Raw genomic sequence first — 19,435 nt, forward strand, 5'->3', positions numbered from 1 at the left:
TGTCTTAGTTACTTACTTTGCTCCTGGTTTATAAAATCAAGCATGAGCTTAAGTCCGTACCAGATGAGGCTCTTACACTTTATGTGAAACACTCAGGCCCCTAAAATTAGAGGCCCCTCAAATTAATGCAGAAGCCCCAAATTTAACACAGAGAACACAGAACACTTTCTTTTCTTCAGTTACAATGTCCATGAGGCAGATGAAATTTTGGGCCCAAAGTTCTTGACAATGTACCTGCAATCAAATTACTTACATGGTTAATATAAAAGCTTGAACGCATAAATTACTTTACTTACCTAAAGCTGTTGTGTAAGCATTTGGAAAGCTTTTGTCTATCCTCTGCCTCATGAAGACCCAGCTGTTGTTCTCAAACCTGCACTCTATAATTTTATTGTCGTACTGTTTTAATTCTTTTGTCACCTGTTTTTAAAAAGAAGTTTAAAGATAATCATACTGTATTAAAAAAGTTGAAAGGCACTTTTCCTTTACTTTGGGGTAAGTAACAGAAGGCCAAATACTACCCTGCAATTGCTCATAACACTTTTATTCCACACTAAAAGCTGCACAGTTCAATGTCTCCACTCCGCTATACATATGCTCATTTACTCAACACTTTTTCAAATATGTTTGAAATCCACTGTCAATATGCAGTCGTTATATTATGCTAATACATCAGCAGCCCTAGCGAAGAAAAAAGTTGCTTTTGGCCCAAATGAAAATAGGTTTCCAAGGGGATAAACTGCTTCCACTATATGTGCTACTAAATAAACAAAACATATCATCTGTTTTGCACCAACCTTCATTGTTGAAAGTCATAAAGCCAAATGTCAGATTTCAGTATCACAATTAGGTTATGAAAAATCATCCCACTCTTTGTTTTCAGGGATTATTTCCCCCCCCTTTTTTAAAAAAAACCCAGGGAATTCTAATTCTGAGGGAACACACATTTCCAATGGCATGTTTTAAATATCCATCAGGTTTCTTTTCTTCATTCATTCATACTTGTCAGGTAGCGGCCAATATCCTTGACTATTTGCCTTTCTATTAAATGATACTCGTACTTCCCATTTGTTTTTGTTACTTCATCCTTTGCATTTGAACGTATAATACAACACAAATTGTTCAAGTAACCATGGAAACTCGAGACCTTATCTAACACTGTAGCAATTCCCCTCCAACATTCTTTAGTTTGCTCTAAGAAGCTGTTTCCCAAGTGTAAACCAAGGACCGCCAGTGAGGAACGCACCCTGCTCTCTTGCTCCCAGTCAGCACATGCCAGATTACAGAAATGAGGCGGTTATAGCCAGTCAGACCCCTGACCGAGTGGACACAGCTTTTTTCTCCAGAAGAGGTGCTGGACATGGCCTGGAGGTGGTTCACATTTAGCCATGAGACAAATGCTTTTAACTAAGGCCAGTCAGTCGTAAGACTTTCCCAGAAAAGTGTCAGGTTTGGCACTCTATATCAGTAACTTGAAAGAAACTCATTTTTCAGCTGAAGTGAGTTCTTTTTAAAACCATTTAATTTCCAAAATGAGCTTTGTGATCACCAAGATGAGGGGAATCATTTCCTGTTTGCATGATTAGATAATTCTCCAATTTATTTGTCTTTTCCTTTTTTAGAAAGCCTCTTTGCATAGCACATTAGTTCTCTGTACATGTGTTCAAATCTATCAGTCAAACATCTGGTTAGAATATAACACATTCAGTTAACATATTTATGTTTCATTGGCTATGTTCAGGAAAACACAACATCCTTTTCGAATCCACTGTGGATGTTTAAACACAGGAAGAAACTTTTGGCTGTGTAATGATCTGGAAAGGTATAATACTTTGAAAATAGCTGCCAAGGAAAAAGAATTATATACCTTTTCCCCTGCCAAAGCAGGAAAATGCTGTTAGAGGAATCACCTGCTAGAAACAGATAGTCAACTGTAGCCAGTAACTTTCACTAACAATCTCAGTAAGGCTTTGTCATATAGTTTATCATTCTTCTAGTGTTCAGATGCTCAGAATAGCAATAAATTATGTGTTTGCTCAATCTGACTGTGGCAATTAAGCAGTATTATTAACTATCTGTATACTTGCTTGGCCACTCATTAGCAATCTGGGAGATGGATCTTTCCAGAAATACAAACACCTGCCAATGCACTGACCTAAATGCATTTCCCTGCTGGAAAGCTGCTGATCATAGTCTTTAACAATTGCAAGTTATAGCAATTATCTTACCAAAGAAGAAGAACAGAAGCTATCATTTATTATTAAATGACCTTGGTCTTATAAAAAGCACTTGCCTTAATGTTTAAGGGCACTTTCTTTTAGGGGTTGTGGAACATTTTATTGAGTGCAAAAAGTACCTTGAGCACAACGTAAACTTTCAATGAGAAAAATATTGAAAAATACTTGACTATCACTGCATTCTTCTAGGCTTGTCAATGAGTAGATTTTTACAGAGGACTGAACGCTCCCTCGGTAATTGTGCCCCTCACACTCCAGTTCCTGGAATGGTGCTAAAGTCTGAATGGGATCTGGAGGTCACCAAGACATAACTCTCCCCCAAATACCCTTCCTCTCCCTAAGATTTTTCCCCTTAGTTAGTTCATTCTTAGCTGATCCGGGTAAGCGATTAAAGCTCCTTCCTGGTGGGAAGCAGAATGAAATACTGCACATCCTGTCCTCAGATTCTGACAGGGCTCCCATTCATGTCATCTTAGCACTGGGCACCTCCACTCTTCCGCCCTCCCACTGCTACGTTCTGCAGAGGAGATCTAAGCATCTCACTTCCCGAAAGGGAGTTCTGGCATCTGCTTCCTCCAGCTGTGCTTCATGGGATGAAGTCGACAGTGTGTCAACCGTAATAGCTTTTCAGCTGAGCGTTAACCAGTTTGCTCAGCAATAAAGATACCAGGCAAGAGTAGTACCTGCTCCTAACTGACTGGGGGTTGTAGGACCAGCATTCACTAGGCTTCAGATGTGGAAACTCTCTTTGAACTATGTAACCCTGTGAAGCTTCCATTAATTGAGAATTTGTTCTCAAATGAAAAATGTGATCTCACAGCATCACATATTAGGTGAAGAATCAAAATCAGGGTGTGCATAAGACTTCTATCATGTAAATACCATATATATTCGAATAGAAGACAACCCTGATTATGTCTTATTCAGATGGGCTGCATTAACCTATCCTTGTGGTAAGTTTCCATCAACATGTTTGTCCAATGTGGGCCATGTCTTTTATAGTCATGCTCAATGATTAACTAACTTCATGGTTGGTTTCCATTGCTAAGCACATGTTGCTTTTGGCAGCAGTTTAATGATAGATAATATATTTAGTCATTTTCCTTGTATGTGATTATAAGACAAAGGGCTTTCCCCCCTCCATGCCAAATGGGGAAAACAATCTCATCTTGTATTCAAGTAAATATAGTAATCCTGACTAGATCATATAAAAAATTTAAAATAGCTATTTCCTTCTCTTGCGTTGGAACCCTTTCCCTGCTACCAATGCCATCTTTCTATATAGCACACAGTACAGTCTTTTAATACAGTAGTGCTTTTTTTTTTTTTTTAAACAGAAAGGATTAATTTAGTGTATAGCCTGTTTGCCTTGAGAGGAACCCAAAGCATCAAAGAAACTGAGATACTGCCTATACCCCAAATTTACTTCACCCTATCACAGCAACACAGCCATCTGAGAAGAAATATGGTCATTGTACACATGCAGCAACATTACATACTGATTTGGGACATGATATGAAAAACAATACATCCACTTGAAAATGTAGAAGGGAAAGCACTTGTATAGACAGAGATTAATTAATTTTCACTCCTGTGAAAACTGCCACAGCACCTGTGATGACCACAAAAGGTCAAGATGTCTGCTTACATCTCAGCCAAATGACAGCATCTCTAAATAATACAGTGCCCCTTAGCACCCTCATACTAGGGCGTTCAAAATGGATTCTGAGCTAATTCTACCTACTGAGTCACTCACTCTATTCCCTGCAGCACTTCTCTGTTCTCTGGATGTCTCACTGAAATATTAATTCAACCTAGCCCTGCTTAACTTGTGAGACTATGCGATTGCTGCAATGCATTGTACAAAAACTCACCCAGAGATGCCTGAAAAGAGATTTGAACGAGCCCTTGAAAAGCACAGGCAGAGAACTTGCAGTGTTCAAGCTGTGCAGCCAAGGGGACCTTGCGCACAAATCTTAGAGGGCTTTATAGGCTCCTTCACTCTGCCTGATATAAACAGCAGCAGTTCACAGGGCATCTCTGACTGGCTGACCCAGGCTGTCTCAGGCTCCATCTTCCTGCAGAGCAAGGTGGGGATTGTGAGGGGGGGAACTGTTCCCTGCTTGGCTGGAGCAGAAGAGTCCAGTCCAAGTGACATTATCTCCCGGGGGGGGGGGAAGCAAAGGGAGCACAGTGGGGAGGTGAGAGGGTGGGTAGCAAAACACCCTGGGATGCTGGAGGACTGTGCTGTGGCTTCTTTCAAAAAAGAATGCGTCCAGACATTTGTTCTTTCATGAGAAATTCTCTTGGGAGTAGTTAAACCCTGGTGGTTCCCAGGTTATTTTTCTCCTGGAGTGGCCATTTTTGCTCGGAGAAAAAAATCCTGAGTACCTGTATATTCGTGGTTTCTCCTGGAAGAGTAGTGACTCCCCTAGGATAAATTAAATGTCTGTACATTGTCTAAAAGAAGCTTACTTTTCTGCAAAGGAAGGAGAGATTCATACCTTTTCCAGGAGCTGATGGTTTAAGAAAAGCACCAGGGACTGTGAGACTTCCAATAAAATCGAAAGCACTGACAACACCAAGTATATATTATAACTCATTTTACTCCCACTGGTCCTGAGAGCTCTAGAAGGGACAGAAGCCCTCAAATTTTCCTGATTACCAGGAAATATCACAAATAAAACCCCTTCCCCTCTTTTGACTGGTAGTGCAACCTTGGTGACTTTTTATGCCAAAAGAAAATAGACAGAAAACCTTCCAGGAAATTAGAGACTATAAGTCTGATCTTATAACACTAATCTGAACAATGATAGGACTTGTGGAATAGGCAGACATGTTCCAGTAATTTATAGGAAAAGGCCAGCTGGCTAAAATTTTCTGGAGTTTTTTAAAAGCAGAGAGCAGCGTTGGGATTCCTTGGATTTTAGTAATCTTAAGGCCAAAAAACACAACGTAGGACGGTACTGAACAACTCTGAAGCTAGTCACTGATGCTAAAATTAGGTTTGACAGTTGAGTCTTTTGCATTATCATTTGAAGGGACCTATGGAATAAGACACAGGCCCAGATAAATAGGGTAGCCCCTTCATTTTCATTTATGTCAGCAAATAAGTCTTCTTATGTTCCCAAAAAAGCAAAGCAAGCTCTTGAGGTTTCTATGGATGCCCAAGTGGAACTCAGACCTACAGGCATCCTCACGTGTTAACAATCTAATCTATACGAAAGAGAGCAGAACCGGATTCTAGGTCAGGTCTGTGTTCTCACAAGCCAGTTTCTCAAACTTCAGATGTCTCACTCAATCAACCAGAGCAGGGACCTTTTTCTCTCTCTCCACTTCAACTCTGAACATGAAGGACTGGTAGGCCACAATGCAAAAGGCTGAGATTTTACACTGATAAAGCTTTTATCTAAATGAGTCCAATCATTGCAGCTCAGGAGGCTACACACCATAGTAAAAAATGTAATTTAGGATACTTTTTTTTCTTTGGTCACCTGTGAGACTGGCAAGTGGTGATAAGAGTCTACCATCTCTTCACTTGTTGAGTGTGAGAAAAAGGTAACCGTGCTAAATCAAAATCCTTGGCTCAGGCACCTCAATCATAGCCCTTGTAGATTCCTAAACTTAATAATCAGGTGTCCTGAATAACATCTATAAAACCTAAAAAAAACACTTCCTCTATGGAGTTACTGTATCATTGCTTTTCCACTGTGGCATCAGTAAAGTTCTCAGGTTATTTTGAGATGAAAAAGTAGCCTGCATCCTCTTTAACCTCACAGCATGTCCCAATTCAAATGTATGTCTAAGAAATGGAGAAACTAGAGCACCCTGCACTGCTGGCAACAAAGCACTTGGTACATATTCACAGGACATATATATGTGTCATAGCAGAAATACTACTCCATCTGCACCAAAAGTTCCTGAGCCCACAGAAACAGGAGAGATGAATGCTTTGTAAAATGTACTGTGGGCAGTATAGAGACCAGAAGTGATCAATTCAGGTTGCCAAACATTTACTGACAGATGAAATCTACATACTTCCTTTCTGGTTTGCAGGAGGAAAAAAGAATTCAAATTCCATACAGAGCTTCTTGGAGTCAGGAACTTAAACAAAGATGTGACAGAAGTCTTATCTCGGTGCCACCTGTTTCAGTTTGTTTTGAAGGTCAGCACCAATTTCCTTAGTGCCTGAAAGCAATTACTGGGAATCATTTAAGTCACGGGTGTCCAACCTATGATATGGGCATCCTCTGTATGTAACCCATAGCAGATCAGGGAGGGAGCAGGGAACACAATGCCAGATAGGGCAGGGAGCAGAAAGCAGAGCAGGCAAGAGAAGGTGATTAGAGTGGCACTTGGGGAGGGTGTGGGCCTTACCTTGCAGCATGTCTGCCAAAAAGGTTGGCCTCTACTGATTTAGGCAATGTGGTACAGATCATTTTGTAAGTGACAGTTCACACTAGGCCTACTGACACTGAGGCCAGCTTTATGACATCACAGGTGTTGCCAAAGTAGCTCAAGACTCAACACTTTTGGTCAACACAGCCTATTTCCTTGCACATATATCCCAGGCTGGTACTGCACAAGCAAACTAATGACTGAAGCAAATGACAACACAGAGTTATAGAGCCTAAACAATTCTGCTGAACTGAAATGGCATGAACCCCATAAATGGTTCTTCTCCACCAGGGAAGAAAGAAAACAAATATGACTGAGGCAGCAGTGAAAAAGCACTACACCTTGTGCTGAGAAACTGGAGTAAGTGCTGATGCCTACTTCATGGTCCATGAGTTTGTGAAATACAATATAGCAAGGTGATTCAGGGTTTGGTCTATCAAGAAAAACGTGCCAAACAGCGCGGCAAAGGCTGGAACACTGCTGTGTCTGCCAGCACGTCTGGTATATCAATGAAAACTCTAGCCTCAAAATGTGCTGCAGTTTTTTGAGGTGCCTCAACATGGAACTTAAACATTCATGAAGGACTAGCTAAAAGGTATGAATGAGAAAACCTGGTAAGAATACAAGGTGGTGCTGACAGAAAAGCTGGATCCCTGCAGAAGAGTAGATTCCAAGAGGGAGTTCCTCTGCTAGCAGGCTGTGATGTTTGGAGGACAGTATATATACCTGGCATAAGATGGTGCATGAAACCTAGTACTGGTCCTGACATAGCCTGAAGTACGCTGACCTTTAACAAAGTAGTAGGTGGGAAAAGCCTAAGGAAATCTACCAGCCTCACATGTCTATACAGCTTGCATGGTGGTCTCAGGAACTCTGCTCTTGAGCATGCTTTGCCCATACACTGCCACTCTGCTTGCATGAGAACTGGATGAGGTTGTGAAGTCACACTCTGAAAGCGTCCTCTGCCTCTGGTCAGCTTGAGAGCAGGAGAGATCATTAGGGTGGCTTCACTGCCTCATTTCCAATTTTGGTTCATGAACAGCAGGAACAGGTAGATAAGGGAAGCTTTGGGGTGGTGTTCCCGAGACTACTGCAGAAGTATTATAGACATATACATACTAATGAACGAGGAGTGGGAATCTTGTGCAGATAATATATGACATTTTGGAAATAACCTGCATTCTTAGATTACAAAGTAGGATAAACGATTGTTATTCCCATTTGGCAGCTGGGGAACCAAAGACAAAGAGAGGTAGAGGTCACTCAGTGGGCAGAGCAGTTAAAGAGCATTAACGTCTCCAAATCCTAGTTTATTCATTTCCCAGCCCTTATACCCACCCTAACAAGAAATATGCTGATATAAGGAAAGGTGATATTTTAAAACAAATCATCACTTAAAAACAAAGCCAAAACAAACATTTCAGAGTCAGTAGAATTCTAAAAACTTCCTAGAAATCACAGCTCCATACCTTTTCCCATTCTCCCTACACTGGTCATCATAGCTGACCAAAACAAGTTCAAATATGAATCCAAACTAGCAAATCATCGCTAGTGAATCTTTTATGATCCATGCTTGTCTTGTTAACATTTGGCTTTCAAATGCTCGCCATCATAAACCATGTTCATTTCTTCTGTTCTTTTTCTAAGCAGCTAGTTTAATGTGCTTAAAGCTTTTTTTCTTTTTCATAAATCAAAATTCACCACTGAGAACAATTATGTTAATACTGCCAGGAAATTTGTTTGCTTTGTTAAATTGAGCTTCAAAAGCATTTCAATTGAACACACATTTGCGATTGCAAGTAATGTCTATTCTTATATCCATTCAAAATGTTTACTTTATTACAGCTTATTATAAATGTGCTGTCTAAAATGCAGCAGCATGACTGTTCAATTTCCAGGCCATAATTTTATGATAATCATATGTAATATATTCACGTGTCACCTCTGCTGCCTAACAAAGCCCCAAACTGGTTTGTTCGCAGCTCTGCTTTCCCTGTGGCTCAAATTTCTGTCTCAGAATATTATTAAATAACACAATTAAGAAAGACTTAATCATCATTTTCAGTTTATTTTATGATCTCATATTTAGACTACACTAGATAAGAAAGCAAAATATAATCTCAGAAACTGAATCTTGGTATATTTACAATATCCAATGTTGGTAAGATAAGTAATATGTAAATTATTAATCATGTCATGCAACTGTTATTAGGAAGGTGGGGGTAGGGAGTAAAAGTGTTAACATTTTGAGAAAAACACTGTTATTGCTTGAAAGCATCAGAGCATTGGAATTCTCTCCTCTCTTTGCAAAGACCAAAATGATATGTGTATGAAGTAAATCATCATTTAATCTCATACATGTTTTAAAATGTTTTCCATTTTTGCCAATGGCATATTTATGAAGATCTAGCTCATTTTTTCTCATGCATTTCAGATGTAGCTCCCACTTGCTGATGTTCTTTATACCAGAACACAAAGGTTTAAAGGGACACTTCTTGAATTGCAAAACTGAGATTTCATAATCAAAGAACATTTCTTCCATAAAAGGGCCATGTTCTTTCACTTAATTTAATAGTTTAGCATCAGCAAAGGCTACCAGAAATCACAGTGTCTGCCCAGAAAAAGTAATTCAGTACTGTTAAGTATGGATTTAATCATATACCTTGTGATGTTTAGGGTTTTCCTTAAAGCCCTTGTTCTTGGATTCATATGATTACATCAGAATCTTAACTTCTTTTTAAAAGTGAACTTCTAACCCTTGCAGTTGTAGAAAAAGAATGAAAAAAACCCGCCTTGTGGTACCAGTCAGTCACCAGGTGGACTAGCAGGGGGCAAGGGGCTTATTGATAAACCAGCCAGAAGGAGGAAATGTCTTCCTGCTTGGCTCTCAACCACAAATGTATGATGCCTCCCCACCCCGCCCGATTGTTCTTCCTTCCCTTTTTCTTGATTTAGTCTTTGGTTTGGTTTGAAAGTTGTGTTTTGGGTTTCCTAGGATACTGGTTGGAATTGGTAACTTCTACAGGTCATGTGGACCACAACAACTGTGCAGTATAGGTACTTGTTCACTTGACATTTTTAAGCATGAATATTAATAGGTCCTTGAAGAACTACACCATATGTTCACACATACAATATACCCCCTAACCCCAAATAAGAAACACACCTTGTTTTTGAGAGGCAGAATGAAACAAAAAAAAAATCTTTCCTGAAAAATACTGGAAAGTAGCAGTAGGTAACTGAGTAGCAGCATCTGCAGGGGGAAAGAGACAGTGTTCACAGCCAGCCTTTAGAAAGCACCACGTACAGCACTGCAGCGTTACTTGCACTGCCCCCTGCCTCCCAGCAGGGACAGAAACTGTTATTGCTGTACTTCTTTGCTTATGTCCACCCAATTTCCAGCAGCTGAATTTTGGAAAAAAGGTGTGTTCTATGTGAGGAAAATATGGTAACAGAAATACAAATCTAGAGGACTTCCAAGAACTTTTAACAGTCAGATGGCCTAGGCAACTTGTGCAATTTGTACACATCTACAGCCTTAGTAGGTTTGTTTGTTTACTACTTTATTAACTTTATTAACAAATCAGGACAGTTTATTTTGGGTTATTAATATGCCATCTATTTAAAAGTTTCATAACTTTGCAAGGCCGGTGCTGGCATAAAGAGGACACAACTCACATTTTACTAATTTTACTAAATTTGGCTATGCCAAATCCCAGAGATCAGGAAGCTTAAGAAGCCATCTTTTCCCTTGAACTTTCCATTGCACACCATTCTCAGGAAAGGGAATTGAATATTTTTTCCTATTCTTTTAATATTGTACTGTAGGTTAACAGTATAATAAACTGTAGGTTAATCCCCTATACATTTTCAGTCCTCACTCTAACTTAATGAAAATATTTCATTTAGTTGACCTCTGAGGCTTGACCAAAGGTAACTAAAGAATAGTACCTTTTGATCACCGATTAGATGTCCTTTCTTAAAGAGATTCTTTCTTAAAGAGACTGCTCTCTTGGATGTCCAAGGCTCTGACTTAGAAACAAGCTGTGTGTGGGGTGACTTGAATCTTAAGTCTATGGACAGACACTCAGTTTGTCTAGGGAAATTTCCAAGAGAAAACACGAGCGTACAAATGTTCATAATTTTTCTCCCAGAGTACAAATGGCCACTCTGGGTGAAAAATAACTTGAGAACATCCCAAGTGAAGTGGCTCCCAGGAGAATCTCTCTCAAGAGACCAAACATCTGTACAGTCAGCTACTGAATATAAGGGCTTCGCCTGGATGCTTAGTAACATCACGACCCATCCCACAACAGACAACTGGTGTCACAAAGTGTTACTATTCCACCCGAGGAAGAAAATCATTGGGAGTGGACTCAGTCTTATACAATAAAGCTCTTGCTTACAAGCAAATATGCAGAAAAATAGGAAAAGAATGGGGAAAGGAGAAACAGATGATACTTTAAAACAAATAGCAATAGCTTTCCAATTCAACAGCTCTCTCTTTGATAATCTCAAAATGCTTTACAAATATTAAGCTGCCCTGATGGCTTTTTGTGTTAAAAAGTATCTAAATTTTACAGGGCAAAAAATGAGGTAAAGAGAAACTGACTTGCCACAGTTCACACGGTGACTTAGTGGCAGACCCAAGAGCAGCAATGAAATACTGTGGTTTACAGTTCTTTGCTATGTCTACTAGATAGTAATGCCAAACAGAAAATGGCCTTTAAACAGGATGTCTTCTCAAAGTTTGGAACAAAGCAGTAAGTAGGCCTGTAATTAAGTTGTGTACATTGGTATCAGGTTTCACCATCTTTTATTTATCCAAGTAACCTGGCTCCTTCGTCTTGTGAGTTATTCAGTGATGCCTTTAGTTTGGCTTCCTTTTAAGTTAAATTCTTCTGAAGCCCATCTATACTACCCCAATTCTACAATAATGGCATCCACAGTATACCCAGTAGAAGCCCCGATTCCTACTCATATTGGGAAAAGAGGAAATCCTGGTATAGGAAACTACTGGAATAGTTCTTGTTCACATTATTATAGCCAAGGACCAAAGAAATGTTGTTTTCAATTTGCTATTTACAAGCTGCTCTATATTGCTCTTAGTATTGCTCAACTTCTGGTATAATCTGCCAGGTTGTTTTTTTTCTGTGAGTTAAAGCTCTAACAACATTTCAAGAGTTTAGTTGCAATACTTTTGAATTGGCCTAGCCTGGCCCATCTTGAACAGCAAACACATCAGGAGAATTTTTTTTTACCAAGGACTACTTGAATGTGAAGTGAAAATGGAGAGTTGTTAAGTCTGTTATTCTATTCTACCTGGACATTACTAAGATATAAGCCAGATAGGGTATTTTACTTCTTGCATAATGTTGCATGCAATTTTTAGTATCAAAACCTTTGGGATTCATTTTTTTAGTTTTGAAATCAAAATAATTACACAAATCCATTTGTTTGCATACAAATAAGCATACTTATAGGGTAATTCCTATCACCATTGGGTTTTGACAATTCTGAGCAGTTCTAGGCATTCATTCAAGGGGGAAATGCCCAGGTTACAGATTCCTATAGGCACTGGTGATGCTGAGCTACCAGTTGCAGACTTTCTCTTGGATGAAATGTTCTACTCCCAACCACACCAGGGGTTCCAGGAGATCCTTGAAAGGAAAGGCTCCGGTTCTCTGCAATGGAAATGGGGCTTCTACTGACCCTTTACTTACCCTTTAGAGATATATATATATAGGCTGAAGCAGAGATGAACACCTCAACCAATGATACTGAAGAGCATCTAGCATGCTATCCTTGAATTTGCTCACTGAAAATTCATTAATCTACTTCTGATTACAGTAAGGCAGAAAGCAAGGTAAGGTGGCACCTTAGAGACTGAGAGAGGCACGAGCTTTTGTAGGCAACAACCTACTTCATCAGGCACTGGACAGCAGGAACTGCGTTCCGATTTACAGGTTTTATACAAATGTTCCATCTTGGCTTGAGTCCTCATGTAGAAGCCTGGGAAGATAAATATTAGTTGGGTGTTCTAAACTGAACAAGCTTCTCCACTTGAAAGCAAAAGTGAACTATAATAGAGTTTATTCAAGAGTGGGGGGAGAAGGGGGGGGGCGGGAGACAAACAAATAAATAAATCCTGTGTTGTTGCCTATGAAAACTCATTCCACTCTGAACTAGTTAATCCCTAAGGTGCCATCCGGCCTTCCTTCTGCCCAACTTCAGACTAACATGGCTAAGCATCTCTTGATTACAGTAAGTAAAGCTAAAAATCAATAGATTCATTTATTAAAACAAATTCAATGCCTCGCCTAATCAGAAGGAAAGAATATCTCTTTGCAACTCATTTGATTACAAAGTCATTGATAGACAATATTTATGTACCAAGTAAATAGCAATTCAATGAATTTGGTAACATGTAAAAAGAGATGTTGTATATCTGCAGTTTCATTTTCTGTAAATACAACAATGTCTATAGTTCTTGGCAGTAAGGAGTGGGAGGCCAACACAAAGCTGTTAATGATACTGCCACATTTTTTCATCTTTCTTTTACACTATTTTTTCCAAAGTGCTATTTTTTCCAAAGTGCTTTGCTATACAATAAACATTTAGTCTTCAGAGAGAAGCAGAAGTGGCATTTTGCAAATCTTCAATTTATTGAAACAACAACATCACCAAGCTTTGTTGCTTTTTATCCTTATTTTCATTTTTGCCAGAAAGATGAAACTGTTGTTGTTTTACTGTTGTCATGCAAGAACTAAATGACCTCATTGTCAACTGTTACACACCAAGATACTACATTACTACTGCTACCTGGAATTTTATTTTATATTTCCTTCTCCCAGAGGAGGTACTCCTCAAAGACTATAACTTTGGAAAAATGTGTGAAGCAGGATATAACATGTAGTAATAAAGCAGACAAATGTCACGTGTTGGGTACTTAAAGACTAAATGCACAAGAGGGCTAAATTAAGATTGCACAGGCACTTTAATTGGGAGAATCCCTAAAAGTCGAGTGTATGACTTTCACTGCCGTAGCAATGAAGTTTGGTGCCCGGGACAAAGCCCACAGCAGCAGCTCAGCCTTGACCCGCACATACATCCAAGGGGCACATGCCCCCCCCCCCACCCATGCTTGCCAGGGAGAGCACACAGCAACAGGAGCTGCCCTTCCCCCGTCCCCTCCAATGAGCTGCTCGCAGCTCTGTTGTGTGCCCCACACTAGGTGGGTAGCACCAGTTAGTTCCCCTTTACTTCAGTGCCCAGGGCAGTCACCCCGCTTGCCCCGCTTTGCTATGGCACTGATGACTGCAACTGTAACATTTATTTAACGGGGGGGTTTCTTTACTTGGTTTCCAAAATTAAAATAAAAGCACACTTAGAGAACCACACTGATCTCCATCTTGGGTCATTAACTATATCCCAAACAATAGAACCACAGCATACCTCTCCTACCATTTAGCCCAATGGAGTAACTGGAAACAACAATAGGATGATATCTATAACAGTGCTTCTCAAGCAGGGTGCCATGAGATCATTTTAAGAGTGCCATGCAATAGTAGCACTGTTAGATCTGCAAACACCTACATATGATTCACAAGATAAATCCAGAGATGTCAAACAGGAATCCATAGCATCAAAAACACTCTGACCTGTTGTGGTCTTTGTATTCTTTGCAATGAAAAAATGCTCTATTATTTTTCCATAGTCAAAAATGAATGAAAGTCAAGAGCTGGCATTTTCTGGGGGGTGCCTTGATTCTAAAAGAACCACTGATTTAAATGGACTAGTCACTAGAGGGGTTGCTTAAAAGTGGGTTTCACAATTGTTTGCCACGAACAGAAAAACAGTCAGTGGAATGATTTGGAAAGAGGGTACTTTACACAGCTTTCTGCCTGTCTCTCTCTACTTTACACAGCTTTCTCATCAGTCTCTGCCCCTCTGTTCCTACCCAATTTGCCCTTCCCAAATATTCCATACCCCTTTAGTACTGGCAAAATTGTATACAAAGGTATCTTATCATAGGATGAGATGTGCAATCTTATAGGAAGTGCTTTGCCTATGGTAAATGTAGATCATATAGTCTCTCTATGTAAGTAGAGATGTCTCAGCCTTCTACCACTTTCCGTGTACTCCTTTTCTCATGCTTTTCTACATCTTTCTTGAATGGGAAACAGAATTTGCACAAAATTCCAGACAGAGGTCACAGCAAGTGTCATAGTTACGAGGCCAGTAGCACCTCTGACCCTTTCCTAAGTGCATCCCAGCAGGTACCCAACCTTAAATCTTTTCACCTTTCCCAGGATCACACAATTCTCCCACTCCTGAACTGGCTCCTAAACTACATTGAATCTTGGGATTAGGGGTTGGATATCAAAGCAAATGGCTCTTATTGTCTCAAGTGTTGGGAGATGTTGGAAGCCACAACAGTTTTGCCTGTACGTAGTCAGGTTCTTCAATTAACCATGCAAATTGATACAACAAGCTTCTTTTATAACAATTAGACACAATACTGAACATATGGTACAGTAAAATCTCTGTTATCCGGCATAAGTGGGGGATGCCAGGTGCCAGTTATGTAAAAAATCTGGATATCTAAAAATACCAGAGCAGGGTGGGGGAGGGAGCTTGCACACAGTAGTGGTGGCGCAGGGTGGTGGATGGTGGTGGTGCAGGGTGGTTGCACGCGACTTGTACACAGGGGCAGGGCAGGGTGGTGGATAGTGGTGGTGCGGGGTGGTGGGTAGGGGTGGTGCCATGGCATGGTGCTAGTTAATAGAGTATTCCGGCTAGTAGAATGCCGGATAACAGGGATTTTACTGTATTTAGAAGTTATTACAGAGCCAACCTCCCATCTTTCATATGGGGGAAGGGCTATATAGTAATAAAACTACTGCTGGACTTATTTTAGATGTGATCCTCTTATGGGAATTACAGGTACTCAGAAAATGTCATGGGCTTTTATCCTGAGGCATCATTAAAATTAAGATCTCATCTGATTTGCTGTCTCTGGTAGCTTACTTCTAAATTCTTTCAGACTGAGTAGCCTCCAAATAGCATACCTATCCTTCAATCACAGGTTTGCTATTTATCTTCCCATGCTATAGTAGGAAACTATCTTTTTATTTTTCAGTACTGACTCTTACCTTGTTGCAGGAAACTCAGATTTTCCCTGGGCATACTGTCATTTGATTCTGTCTTCCTGGAGGTCTAATAACCTCCCGAATTGTCTCATTTAATACTTCTTCCCTATCTTGATTTATCGTCTGTGGGCCTATTCTTTTTCATCTGTCTAAATTTAACGTGCATTAGCTGTTTTCTCTAAAACATCACAAGCTTCATCAATCCAATAGTATTTTTATCTTCTGTTTACTTGAAATCTTATTAGAAAATATCTTACAATTCAAACATTTTTACTCATATTGTTTGAAATTCAGTATCTTGATTCATTCATGAGTTATTTACTTTAAAGGTAATATAGATTGTATTTTCCAAATGCACTACAACTTCAACCTCATTTGTTTCATTCATGAAGCTTAAAGTTCTATTTAGGGACTGCTTAACAAATTTAGAGTGATCTGACTGTAAATTCTGCACAGCAATAGCTTTCTTTCTGTTTGTACTAGATTTGGACACCTGGGCAAGGAAAAATGGTAAGAAGGTAGTTCTGTCAAACTTTACCCAAGTTCTTGTTTATTATTCAGTTCTACCAGAATAAGAAATAAATCATCATAATGAATTCTGACATTTCAATGTCTCTCTTTTCTGCAAAAGAGGTTTTGATCCATCCTTTCATCTTTAACACTGCACTATATATGACTTAATTTGCCAATAGAAGACAGAATTAAATTAAATACTTTACAATTTAGAGTAAATAAGGACAAAAACGTTAAACTGAAGATTTCCTATATGGGAACACTAATGAAAAAAAGTCAAATATAAGATCTGATTCACTGTGAAGGCAAGGTCCACAATGAATTTCTCAAATCCTCTTGTGAAAAAATGGAACGTATTCACCATATTGTTTGAATAACCCATTTTATTTAACATCAGATAAGTAAAAAGGCAAATATGTCGATGGCAACTAACTGCAATTATTATATTAATACAGAATAATTAATACAGAAAATAGGCCCACTTGCCTCAGTTAAACCTAAGACATTACCCCACAAACGACCCTTTTGTCAGTGTTATCTATGTTCAACTACCTGGCAATCACCTGAAGTAAAGTATGCTCACAGATGCGCACACACAACTCAACACAGGAGCCAGAATGTAATGGAACAGGACAAAAACTACTGTGCTGAATTCTTGCACCAAAAGAATATGAAAGTGCTCCCTCCCCTCCCCCCAGTAGTGCAAACTGGTCTTCATTCATGAGATCTTTTATAAAAGGAAACACAAGAAAACATTCTTCCACCAAATTCTGATGAGATGCAAAAGGAGGCCAGAACAGTATAGGAGAACTGAAGCAGCTGGGGAAGGAGAATGTGACAGAGCAGAAGAACAATGAAGATATGTGTCATAAGAAAACAGGACACACTTTAAGAAAGCTGTAAAACATGATGAGCTAGTCACTATTGAGATAATGCAAGTATGAAAGATCAATGTAACATTGATGATAGAAATACCTGACACAGCTATGTTTGTTTATTGGGAAAATAATAGAAGTTTCCTTTTATTACCAATACCTCTTTCAGCAACTCGCAAGTTTTACCTTTATTTTTGCCTTCTCTATTGAATATCTTCCCCCTTGTGTAAGTAGTTTTGTTCATCAGGTGATACATGCTGTAAGATGTTTCTGCTTTTAATTTCTTACAGTACTGAAAGATGGTGATAGATCTTTCTTTCGTGACAATATATTTCATACAATAAGATAAACATACACCCTCCACTTATTTACACAAACTTCTGTGTGTGTATTTTACCTTTCATGTTAAACCTTTTCTAAAAAAGCTACAGAAAACAATTAAAAAACTTCTATTTGTGAATTCAGCCTTCTATAACAGAAGCTAAATACACAATATGATGAATAAGTCTGAGGCTAATTCAATAAGGCAAATTAATTAGAAAATAGGAAAAGTCAGAAAAAGCAATTGTTGTCAGAGTTATGTATTGTTTGTATGGCTGATTTACTCTATTGTGGAAGTTGCAGAAGACTTGCACTGCAAAGACCTTCCAAGTTGAAACAGGATGCTCTGAGTGTAACAGGACTGAAAGGGCAAAAGAAACAAAATACAAGACCACTGATAATAAGAGCATGCTGACTAGAGATTGCACATATTGCACAGCTTATTTGATTCAAATATCTAATTTCCTTTCTTTTGCTGCTTCTTTCTTTTAATTTAACATCTATCTGAAGCATTGCATTCCTGGTTGGCTTATTTCTCACAGGTATTACAACAGAAGTGGATCAGTGGAAAGAAGTATGAAGAAGGTAAAAATGCCCTGATGGATAAATCAAGGGTGTTCTCTCTAAAAAGGCCCTTGTATCAATATCATTTCCAAAAAGGAATGCAAAAATCAGAAAATATCCATGTACCTAGTGGAGACCTTGATTTTGGTTCTAAAATACTTGCTTATTTTTGTGCCATACATTTCCATCTACTAACCTTCCCTTAGCACCCATGACACACAATTTTTATATCATTTTGCTCCCTTACAAAGCATCCTTCCTTTTTCATTATTACCTTTACACCTGCCAACTGGCTACCTGTGACTCTTGCATTTTGCTGCTAATAGTCACCTTGCAACTTCAACATCTGTTCTACCTCCTCTGCTATCATGCTTTCAAAGTCTAAATCCAGCCTTGAATCCATAAGCCTGTCACATTGACTGATATCCTTGAAACACAACACACACTCAATTCTAGTTATGCTTACAAAATACATACCATGATTCTCATTACAGAATCCATGATGTCTTATAAAGGAATGAAAATAGCTTTAACAACTCCAAAGAAAAGAGATGCTTTATTTTTCCAAGTAAATATTCTGGCGGGGAATATGCTACATACCTTATAGAAGAGGACATTACAGCAAGGTAACAATTCCACATTTTTATGATAGTATAACATGCTTTCAGACACTGTTTGAAAGAGGTATTTTCTTACAAAGGTAAAGAAGGGAGAGATTTAATGCAGAAGAGAAAGGCCTTAGAATAAAAGTGCAAAGATTCTTATCTGGCTGCTGCCATTGTTATAGCAAAGGAGCAATGCCTACAGGAAGAACTGAATGACACAATAAATGCTAGAACTGTTGAGGGAAATTAATTAACTTCCATTCATCTTATACCAAGGCTGCTCCAATAAAAAAGGAAGAATGAACAATTACCGATTTACCACACAAATGCAAAAAATAGTACAGATTGTATATATCTTTTAAAAAAAATAAAACTGTACCGCATAGCAATGATTGCTTACACTTTAAATTAATGTCCTTCTGCCAGTTAGTATGCACTTCTCAAAGTCTACAACTATTTTGACAGAAATGTATTCTCATACTCATTTTCTATTGCTAGGAAGAGTTTGTAGTCCAAAACTCCCAAACCTTAAAACCTCCAATTCTGAAGAATTGCAATCTGTTCATTTTACATGTTTAAATGTGTTTGAAGGTTTTATCTTCAAATTGTTAACAGAGGAAAAATATACAAATGAAATACAAATACAGATATTTCAAAAGTAATTCAGATTTTATTTTAACCTTTCCAGAAGGCATAATTTACCCTATGCTTAGCAAGAATATATTTGGATGGGGTTTTGTAACCTACTAGAAATTGAAATAACAAAAACT

General features: G+C 38.8%; 1 protein-coding gene across 6 annotated transcripts in view; it reads right to left on the bottom strand.

Moving 5' to 3' along the window:
- The window catches only part of RNGTT (RNA guanylyltransferase and 5'-phosphatase), a 361,441-nt gene that overhangs the window by 5,457 nt on the left and 336,549 nt on the right, over window positions 1–19,435 (bottom strand). For 5 of the 6 annotated variants that reach the window (XR_003094276.1, XM_025205262.1, XM_025205261.1 and 2 more), the window contains 2 exons: window positions 9,802–9,888; window positions 297–420 (listed from right to left, as the gene is read on the bottom strand). Coding sequence is in view for 5 of the 6 variants with exons in the window: in XM_025205262.1 (XP_025061047.1) it covers window positions 297–420; window positions 9,802–9,888 (211 nt within the window). In the remaining variant the exon portion in view is untranslated. The remainder of the gene's footprint in view (window positions 1–296; window positions 421–9,801; window positions 9,889–19,435) is intronic. The other variant, XM_014520353.2, reaches the window with a different exon arrangement.

Source organism: Alligator sinensis, unplaced genomic scaffold (assembly GCF_000455745.1).
Source record: "Alligator sinensis unplaced genomic scaffold, ASM45574v1 scaffold658_1, whole genome shotgun sequence".
NCBI lineage: Eukaryota > Metazoa > Chordata > Crocodylia > Alligatoridae > Alligator > Alligator sinensis.